The sequence below is a fragment of the Cebus imitator genome, unplaced genomic scaffold (genome assembly GCF_001604975.1).
Source record: "Cebus imitator isolate Cc_AM_T3 unplaced genomic scaffold, Cebus_imitator-1.0 Scaffold169, whole genome shotgun sequence".
Classification (NCBI taxonomy): Eukaryota; Metazoa; Chordata; class Mammalia; order Primates; family Cebidae; genus Cebus; species Cebus imitator.
In genome coordinates, this window is record NW_016107484.1 from 771,157 (window position 1) to 780,830 (window position 9,674).

At 48.6% G+C, this 9,674-nt stretch overlaps 1 protein-coding gene across 1 annotated transcript in view; it reads right to left on the reverse strand.

Annotated features, from left to right (window-relative positions):
• Nucleotides 1–5,922: 5,922 nt before the first annotated feature.
• HPD (4-hydroxyphenylpyruvate dioxygenase) overlaps nucleotides 5,923–9,674 on the reverse strand; it is a 19,672-nt gene continuing 15,920 nt past the window's right edge. The window contains exons 13-14 of the mRNA XM_017544289.2: nucleotides 6,338–6,454; nucleotides 5,923–6,248 (exon numbers count right to left, since the gene is read on the reverse strand). Of these exons, the coding sequence (XP_017399778.1) occupies nucleotides 6,138–6,248; nucleotides 6,338–6,454 (228 nt within the window). The 3' untranslated portion in view covers nucleotides 5,923–6,137. The remainder of the gene's footprint in view (nucleotides 6,249–6,337; nucleotides 6,455–9,674) is intronic.

A 9,674-nucleotide genomic window follows, 5' to 3' on the forward strand; every position in this document is an offset into this window, starting at 1 on the left:
TAGGTCTGCAATTAAGGAAACAAGATCAGGTGTCCTGGCCAGGTGCAATTACTCATGCCTGTAATTCCAGCACTTAGGGAGGCTGAGGTAGGAGAATCACTTGAACCTGGAAAGTGGAGGTTGCAGTGAGCTGAGATTGCATCACTGCACTCCAGCCTCGTAAAAGAGCAAGACTCCATCTCAAAAAATTAAAAAATATATACAAATTTAAAAAAAGATCTGCAGGAGTTGGCTTGGACACATAAGAAAAAGGAAAAAAAAAAAAGATAGGTATCCTTTACTATCACTAGAAGAATGTAGGTGGTTCCTTAAAACTGTTTAACACTTAAGGAGATGTCCCCTTGGTCTGCATTTACAAGTTGAGAAGAATTAAATCGATCCCGTATTCATGGCATTTTAGAGATGCTGTGCCCCAGGAGTCTGAGCTCTGCCTGAGCCAGTAGAGGGGCGACAAGGGGCTTGTAGTTGGCGTCTGTCCACAGTAAATATCTCCAAGAAGGAAAGTCGTAAAACCTTAGTAAACAGCAATATGCCTGAAAAGACACCGTACCTCACTTCTTACTGGAGAAATGTGAATTATCCCCATACCATTTCCCCGTCAGGTTGGCAAATATTAGAAGGTGGAAGAAACCCAATTGGGAGAGCATGAGGCAGGGGGACTCATTGCATCATTAGTGGAAGCCAAAAATTGCTCAAACCTTTAGGGGGAAAAATACCTATTAGCAATCACTGTTTAAAATGCACATGGCTGGGCTCAGTGGCTCATGCCTGTGATCCCAGCACTTTGGGAGGCCGAGGCGGGCAGATCACTTGAGGTCAGTAGTTCAAGACCAGCCTGGCCAACAATGTGAAACCCCATCTCTACTAAAAATACAAAAAATTAGCTGGGCATGGTGGTGCATGTCTGTAATCCCAGCTACTTGGGAGGCTCAGGTGGGAGAATCGCTTGAACCTAGGAGGTGGAGGTTGCAGTGAGCCAAGACCATGCCACTGCACTCTGGCCTGGGTGACAGAGTGAGACCCTGTCTCAAAATAATAAAAAAATGTACACAAAGTCTTACTCAGTATCCCACTGTGAGGAATTGAGCCTGGCAGACACAGTGGGCAACAATATGAACAGGAGTGTTCTTCGCAGCCTCATTTGTGGTATCAATGAAACTAAGGGAGGAAGATTGTCCGTTCACGGTGGGCTACTTTTAGGAATTATATATCCAGACAGGTGAACTCTCCCGTAGGTAGATTTATGGGAATAGAGGACTGAGGTCTGGGCTGAGCCAGGAAAGAGAAGGGAGCATCTGGCCATTCAATCAACCAATATTTATTGAGCACTTTGTATGTGTCAGATACTCCTTTAGGCTCTGGGAATAGGAATGAAGGAAACATACTGTTCTGGAGGGCAAGCCAGACAAATGTGAAAAGCAAACGCTACAGTAAGGAGAAAAAGAGCTAAGAAAACGGGTGTCAGCTGGAGGAATATACAATTTTATTTATGATTTATTTTGTTTTATTATTTTATTTTTTTAAAGATGGGGTTTCACCATGATGGCCAGGCTGGTCTTGAACTCCTGATCTCAAGTGACCCACCCACCTCGGCCTCCCAAAGTGCTAGGATTACAGGCGTGAGCCACTGCGCCCGGCCTATTATTTATTTTAGAAACAAGGTCTAGTCCTGTTACCCAGGCTGGAGTGCAGTGGCATGATCGTATCTCCCTGCAGCCTCAGTCTCCTGAGTTAAAGTGATCCCCCCACTTCAACCTCTTGAGTAACTGGGACCATAGGCACACTTTACCATGCCCAGCTAATTTTTCAATTTCTTTTCTTTTCTTTTTGAGATAGAGTCTTGCTCTGTCACCCAGACTGGAGTGCAACGGCGCAATCTCAGTTCACTGCAACCTGGGTTCAAGTGATTCTCCTGTCTCAGCCTCCTGAGTAGCTGGGACTACAGGCACACGCCACCACCCTGGGCTAATGTTGTATTTTTAGCAGAGACAGGGTTTCACCATATTGGCCAGGCTGGTCTCGAACTCCTGACCTCAAGTGATCCACCTGCCTCAGCTTCCCAAACTGCTGGGATTACAGCTGTGAGCCACCAGTATCCAGCCAATTTTTAAATTTTTTATAGAAATGGGGTCTTACTATGTTGCCCAAGCTGGTCTTGAACACTTGGGCTCAAGCAATCTTCTGGCCTTAGTCTCCCAAAGTGTTGGGATTACACGTATGAGCCACTGTGCCTGTCTTCATCTTCTCTCTTGAACTTGCTCTCCTGTCATCTTGTCTACCTTGGTCAATGACACTTCTGTTCTCTGCCTTCACCCACCGCTGCCTGCCTCCGATCACCTAAGCTCAAAGGCCAGGGATTCCGGATTTAAACCTTCCCTTTCCCTGCCTCACCTACCAAATCTGATGCTTCTTCCCTACTCCTCAAATCCATCCACCACTTCCTCTGCTCCTCAGTCCCATGAGGTAAGTTTTTTCTTCATTGGCTCTGCTGTGGGGGCCAAAATAGGAACCCCTCTCCCGCTTCTCAAGAGGCTGAGGCAGGAGGAAGGATCACTTGAGGCCAGGAGTTCGAGGTCAGCCTGAGAAACATGGAGAAACCCTGTCTCTACTAAAAATACAAAAATTAGCCAGACGTAGAGATGAAACCACATCTCTATTTTGGGGGCCTATGGTCCCAGCTGTTAGGGAGGCTGAGGTAGGAGGATTGCTTAAGCTGGGGAGGTCGAGGCTGCAGTGTGCTGTGATCACGCCATTGCTCTCCAGCCTCAGTGACAGAGACCTCAGACAGGGAGAGGGAGGTGCCAGATATATTTGGGTTCCCTTGTGGGCAAGAGTCCCTCCACCCAAAATAAGAACATTCACATGTGTTGACTCTGTGCCAGCTGCTGTTTTAAACATTTTTGATACTAAACTTGCAACAGGGCTAGGAGGAGGGTATTATTATAATTCCCACTTAATACAGGAAACTGAAGCACTGAGAGGTCAGGTAGCTTGCCCAAGGTCGCACAGCTAGCAGGTGGCTATCTGAGAGATGAACCCAGGCAGTCTGGCTCTCTAGTCTGTGCTCAGCTAATGGGTGTCTGCTCTGTATGCCCTATTTATTTATTTATTTGATGGAGTTCCGCTCTTTTTGCCCAGGCTGGACTGCAGTGGTGCGATCTCACTGCAACCTCTGCCTCTTCGGTTCCAGTGATTCTCCTGCCTCAGCTTCTCGAGTAGCTGGGATTACAAGTACACACCACCAGACGTGGCTAATTTTGTCTTTTTGGTAGAGACGGGGTTTCACCATGTTGATCAGGCTGGTCTCAAACTCCTAACCTCAGGTGATCTGCCCACCTCAGCCTCCCAATATTTATTTATTTTTGAGATGGAGTCTCATTCTGTCACCCTGGCTGGAGTGCAGAGGTGTGATCTTGGCTCACTGCAACCTCCACCTCCCAGGTTCAAGTGATTCTCCTGCCTCAGCCTCCCAAGTAGCTGGGATTACAGGAACCTGCCTCCAAACCTGGCTAATTTTTGTATTTTTAGTAGAGACGAGGTTTCACCATGTTGGCCAGGCTGGTCTCTAACTCCTGACCTCAAATGATCCACCTGCCTCGGCCTCCCAAAGTGCTGGCATTACAGGCATGAGCCACTGCACCTAGGCATATGTGCCCAACTTTCTAAAATGTTGACTCAAATTTGTTTGAAACCATGGAGGCAAAATGAAGTAGGTCTATGAGCCAGATTTGGTCCATAAGCCACTAGTTTTCCTCCTACCAGGTTACAGAATTTCCCTTCTTCACATAAGTCACAGGAGAATAGAGGGAGAGTATTTTTTTTTTTTTTTTTTTTTTTTTTTTTTTTTGAGACGGAGTTTCGCTCTTGTTACCCAGGCTGGAGTGCAGTGGCGCGATCTCAGCTCACCGCAACCTCCGCCTCCTGGGTTCAGGCAATTCTCCTGCCTCAGCCTCCTGAGTAGCTGGGACTACAGGCACGCGCCACCATGCCCAGCTAATTTTTTGTAGTTTTAGTAGAGACGGGGTTTCACCATGTCGACCAGGATGGTCTCGATCTCTTGACCTCGTGATCCACCTGCCTCGGCTTCCCAAAGTGCTGGGATTACAGGCTTGAGTCACCGCGCCCGGCGAGGGAGAGTATTTTTTTGCACTGACCTGGGGCCTGTTCCTTTGGGTTTTCTCTGATCTCTTTATTTCTAAAGTTTGTAACTCCAGGAGCCCTAATTTCTTCTATAATCTGAAAAAATCTCCCAATTCCCCCCATTGTACCAACTCAGATTACTTTTTTCTTCTATTGAGATCTGCTGGCTCCTAGTTCTGAGCTGACTTATCCTCACAGAGGGTTCTCAGCTTTAGAAGCAGAAAGAGGCCAGGTGCGGTGGCTCACACCTATAATCCCAGCACTTTGGGAGGCTGAGGTGGGTGGATCACCTGATATCAGGAGTTCAAGACCAGCCTGGTCAACACAGTGAGATCTCATCTCTATGAAAAATAAAAACAAAATTAGCTGGGCATGGTGGCGCATGCCTGTAGTCCCAGCTACTTGGGAGGCTGAGGTAGGAGGATCACCTGAGCCCAGGAGATGGAAATTGCAGTCAGCCGAGATCAAGCCACTACACTCCAGCCTGAGCAACAGAGCAAGACTGTCTAAAAAAAAAAGAAAAGAAAAAGTTTAAAAAGGCCCAATTTGCCCCCAACTTTCTCTTTCCTGGTTCTAGGAATTCTAGGAAGAAAGAATTCTAGAAATTCTAGCAAGAAATTCTTTCTAGGAAGAAAGAAATTCTTTCTAGGAAGAAGGAAATCCTTTCTAGGAAGAAAGAATTTCCTTCCTATGGTTTTAGAACCCAGCTGCCTCATTCTTTGCAAGGATCACTCACACTCAAGTATGAACAAGCCTCTTTCTAAAAGAAGTCCTCACTGCAGGCAAGGCCAGGGTAGTGCAGCTGCACGAGCGGGCCATGGGCATTGTCCTGCTGAGGGCAGGGACTGGATCACAGACCCCTCCTACCTACTTTATGTCTGAGACCAGGAACCAAGCAACCGTCTCATACAGTTACTGAGCAGGTTGCTGCCCCTAGAGTCCCTTGTCTAATACGCTCCCCTCTCCTGCGTTCAGAAGTTTGGGCTCTGGGTAGCAAAACTGAAGACAGCTCCTCTTTAGAGATCTTTAGCGATCTTAAAACCAACAGACAAGATGCTGCCGTACTCCGACCCCACCTCAGGGCCTTTCCCTGTTTGCTCTTCCGGGAATCCTCTTCCCAAGCATGGTCCTGTGGCTGGCTCCCAAATGTCACCTTCTCAGAGAGGTCTTCCCTTGATCAAAATTAGCTCCCCTGCGGTCTTTACCTCCACATAATCTCATCAACTTGTTTTTGTTTGTTTTTTGAGACAGGGTCTCAATCTGTTGCCCAGGCTGGAGTGCAGTGTCATGATCAGGGCTCACTGCAGCCTCAACCTCTGTCTATCAATTGATCCTCCTGCCTCAGCCTCCTGAGTGGCTGGGATCACAAGCGCATGCCACCAGGCCCGGCTAATTTTTATTTTTATTTTTTATTTTTGTAGAGACGGGGGGACGGGGTCTTGCTATGTTACCCAGTCTGGGCTCGAACTCCTGGCTTCAAGCTATCCTCCCACCTTGGCCTCCCAAAGCGCTGAAATTACATGTGTAAGCCACCATGCCCGGCTCACGGCTTGCTTTATTGTCTGAATCGCGTTTATAAAAGCGGTGTCATCGTCTTTCACTCTAGAGTGCAAGTCCCCTTCCTTCCCTGGTTCCAGAATTCCCCTCTCCGCGCGGTCCCGCTTGGCAAAGCGCTGGCACCCGCGGCTTCTCAGGTACGGCGGTGCTTGCGGCCGCCCAGGCTTCCCTCTGGCTGCAAAGAGGCGCTACTGCCTTACAAGCAAAACAAACACAGACACTGCATTGGACCGGGCACGCTTTACTCGGGAGGGCTGGAGCGGAGGGCGGTCCGCTGAGGGGCGTGGTCAGGGTGGGCGGAGCCTTGGGGGCCAAGTCCGCCGCTGGGCGGGACCCAAGGGGAACGGCCAGTGGGGAAGTTGGCCAAGTTCCAGAATCAGGGGGCGTGGCTGTGTGTCCGTGGGTGGGCGGGGCCTCCTTGGGTCGGCGGTGGGCGGGGCTTACATCCCGGGCACCACCCCGTCGGTCTCCATGTTGGTGAGGTTACCCCGCAGGTCCTGCTCCTCCTCAAAAGCCTTGAACAGTGAGTTGAAGTTACCGGCACCAAAACCCTGGGGCGAGAAAGGAGGTGAGCCAGGGACCCAGAAAGCCGAGTGTGCTAGCTGCCTGTCCCCTCGGGCCTGCGGGGTACAGGAGGTACCTGGTGGTTGTGGCGCTGGATGACTTCCAGGAAGAGCGTGGGCCGGTCCTGCACGGGTTTGGTGAAGATCTGCAGGAGGTAGCCTTTCTCGTCGTAGTCCACCAGGATTTTCAGCTCCTAGGCGGGAGACAGGGGGCTCTGCTAGGGAAGGCTGGCTCACCCTCTGTCCTGGCACGGTGAGATCCTTGGAAAGCCCACAGGGGCTCCAGCACCCCAAAAGCCCGGAAATGACCTCTTTTTCCGGTAGTTCCAGCCACCTCCAAATATATCCCCAAACTGTCCTATTACCACTCCCCTACTACAGTTTCTTAGGCAGTTTCTGCCTAAGCCACCATTCAAGACTGCGCTCTGCTTCTAATCTTGTCTCCTTACAATCCATCCTTCCCGCAGACATTAGCGGGATCTTTGAAAAATCGGTTCATGTCACTCACCTATTTGAAATCCTCCAGTGGAAATCAAAACCTCATATATTGCTGATGGGACTGTAAAATGGTGCAACCACTTTGGAAAAGAGTCTGGCAGCTTCTCAAAAAGTTAAACATATAGTGTTGCTTTCCTTAAAATACGGATTAAAAAAAAAAAAAAAAGGGTGGCCGGGCACGGTGGCTCACACTGTAATCCCAGCACTTTGGGAGGCCGAGGAGGGCAGATCACCTGAGCTCAGTTGGAGACTAGCCTGGCCAACATGGGGAAACCCTGTTTCTACTAAAAATACAAAAAATGTGGCTCATGCCTGTAATCCCAGCACTCTGGGAGGCTGAGGTGAGCAAATCACCTGAGGTCAGGAGTTGAAGACCACCTGGCCAACATAGTGAAACCCTGTCTCTACTAAAAATACAAAAAAATTAGCTGGGAATGGTGGCACATGCCTGTGATCCCAGCTACTTGGGAGGCTGAGGCAGGAGAATCACTTGAACCCAGGAGGCAGAGGTTGCAGTGAGCCAAGATTGGCCACTGCACTCCAGCCTGGGCAACAAAGCAAGACTCCATCTCAAAAAAAAAAAAAGTTAGCTCGGCATGGTGGCAGGTGTCTATAAGCCCAGCTACTAGGGAGGCTGAGGCAGGAGAATTGCTTGAACCCTGGAGGCGGAGGTTGCAGTGAGCCGAGATCACACCACTGTACTCCAGCTTGGGAAACAATGCAAGACTCTGTCTCAAAACAAACAAACAAAAGGAAACATGGAATTAATACGTGACCTAGCTACTCCCAGATATATACCAAAGTACACCGAAAACATGTCCACACAGAGCCTTTACACAGATGTTCACAGTAGCATTACTGATGACCCCCAAAAGTGGAAACAACCCAAACATCCATCAACAAGGAATAGATAAAGTGTGGTCTATGTATACAATGGGATATTTTTCGGTCATAAAAAGGAAGGAAGCAGTGACACATGCCCCAACGCAGATGAACCTTGAACACACGATGCTGTGGGAAAGAAGCTGGTCACAACAGGCCTATTTTGTGATTCCTTTTGATGAAATGTCCAGAATAGGCAAATCTATAAAGACTGAAGGTAGATTAGTGATTGCCTAGGGCTGGGGTGGGTGTGGGGAAGGGAACGGAGGGGTTGGAAGGTGCTGGCTAAGAGGCTCAAGGTTTCTTTTCGGGGTGACAAAAATGTTCTAAAATGGATTTTTTGCCCAGGCTGGAATGCAGTAGCCTGATCATGGCTCATGCAGCTTCGACCTCCTGGCTTCAAGTGATCCTCTCACTTCAGCCTCCTGAGTAGCTGGGATTACAGGCACGAATTACTATGCCTAGCTTATTTTTTCTTTTTTTGAGATGGAGTCTTGTCCCGTCACCTGGGCTGGAGTGCAATGGCGTGATCTTGGCTCCCTGCAACCTCCTCCTCCCGGTTCAAGCAATTCTGCCTCAGCCTCCCCAGTAGTTGGGACTACAGGCATGTGGCACCATGCCTGGCCGATTTTTTGTATTTTCAGTAGAGACAGGGTTTCACTGTGTTAGCCAGGATGGTCTCCTGACTTCATGATCTGCCCTCCTCGGCCTCTCAAAGTGCTGGGATTATAGGCATGAACCACCACGCCCAGCCTGGCCCACTAATTTTTTAAAACTTTTTTTGTAGAGACAAGGTCTCCCTTTGTTGCTCAGACTGGTCTGAAACTCCTGGCCCCAAGGAATCCTCTTACCTCAACCTTCCAAAATGCTGGAATTACAGAGGTAAGCCACTGTGTGTAACATGTTTTTGTTTTTCTTTAGACAGGGCCTTGCCCAGGCTGGAGTGCAGTGGCCTAATCATGGCTCACTATAGCCTCTACCTCCTGAGTTCAAGTGATTCTCCCACCTCAGCCTCCCCAGTAGCTGGGATCACAGACAGAGATCACCACACCCAGCTATTTTTTTTTTTCTTTTTGTAGAGACGAGGTTTCACCATGTTGACCAGGCTTGTCTCAAGCTCCTGGCCTCAAGTGATCCACCGGCCTCAGCCTCCCAAAGTGCTGGGATTACAGGCATGAGCCACCACACCCAGTCCTAAGTGGATTTTGATGACAGTTACACAACATAGCAAATCGCTAAAAATTACAGAATTGTACACTTTAAAAAGATGAGATGACATGTTATGTGACATTTATCAATAACACTGTTAAAACAAAACCAAAAAAAACACCTCCAATGATTTCTGGCCACAAAAGAACAAAATCCAGACTCCTGAATAATAGCTCAGAAGAGGAACTGGCTCTTGCTTACCTGTCTGACCTGGGTCACCGCTCAAAAACAACCTCCCATCCACTCTAGCCTATTCTTTCTTTTTTTCTTTTTTTTTTTTTTTCTGAGACAGTTTTGCTCTTTCACCCAGGCTGGAATGCAGTGGCGCAATCTCAGCTCACTGCATTCTCCGTCTTCCTCTTCAAGCGGTTCTCCTGCCTCAGCTTCCCAAGTAGGTGGGATTACAGGCACCCACCACCATGCCTGGCTAATTTTGTTGTATTTTTAGTAGAGATGGGGTTTCACCATGTTGGACAGGCTGGTCTCGAACCAACCCGTGACCTCATGATCCGCCCACCTTGGCCTCCCCAAGTGCTGGGATTAGAGGTGTGAACCACCATACCTGGCTCTAGTTTATTCTTTCTGTTCTCCAGACACTCGGGGCTTGCTCCTACCTTTCCCTTGCTGTTCCCTCTGCTAGGAAGGAATGCCCTTTTCCTGCTGTCACATGGCCAACTGCTGCTCATGATCTAGAGTTCACTGAAATGTCACCTTCTCAGAGAGGCCCTCCCTGACCACTCTCTGTAAAGTAGCCCCAGGCTGTCTGTTTTAATTTCCTGCACTGACTCTATTTCTCTGATGGTGCTTTTTTTTTTTTTTTTTTTT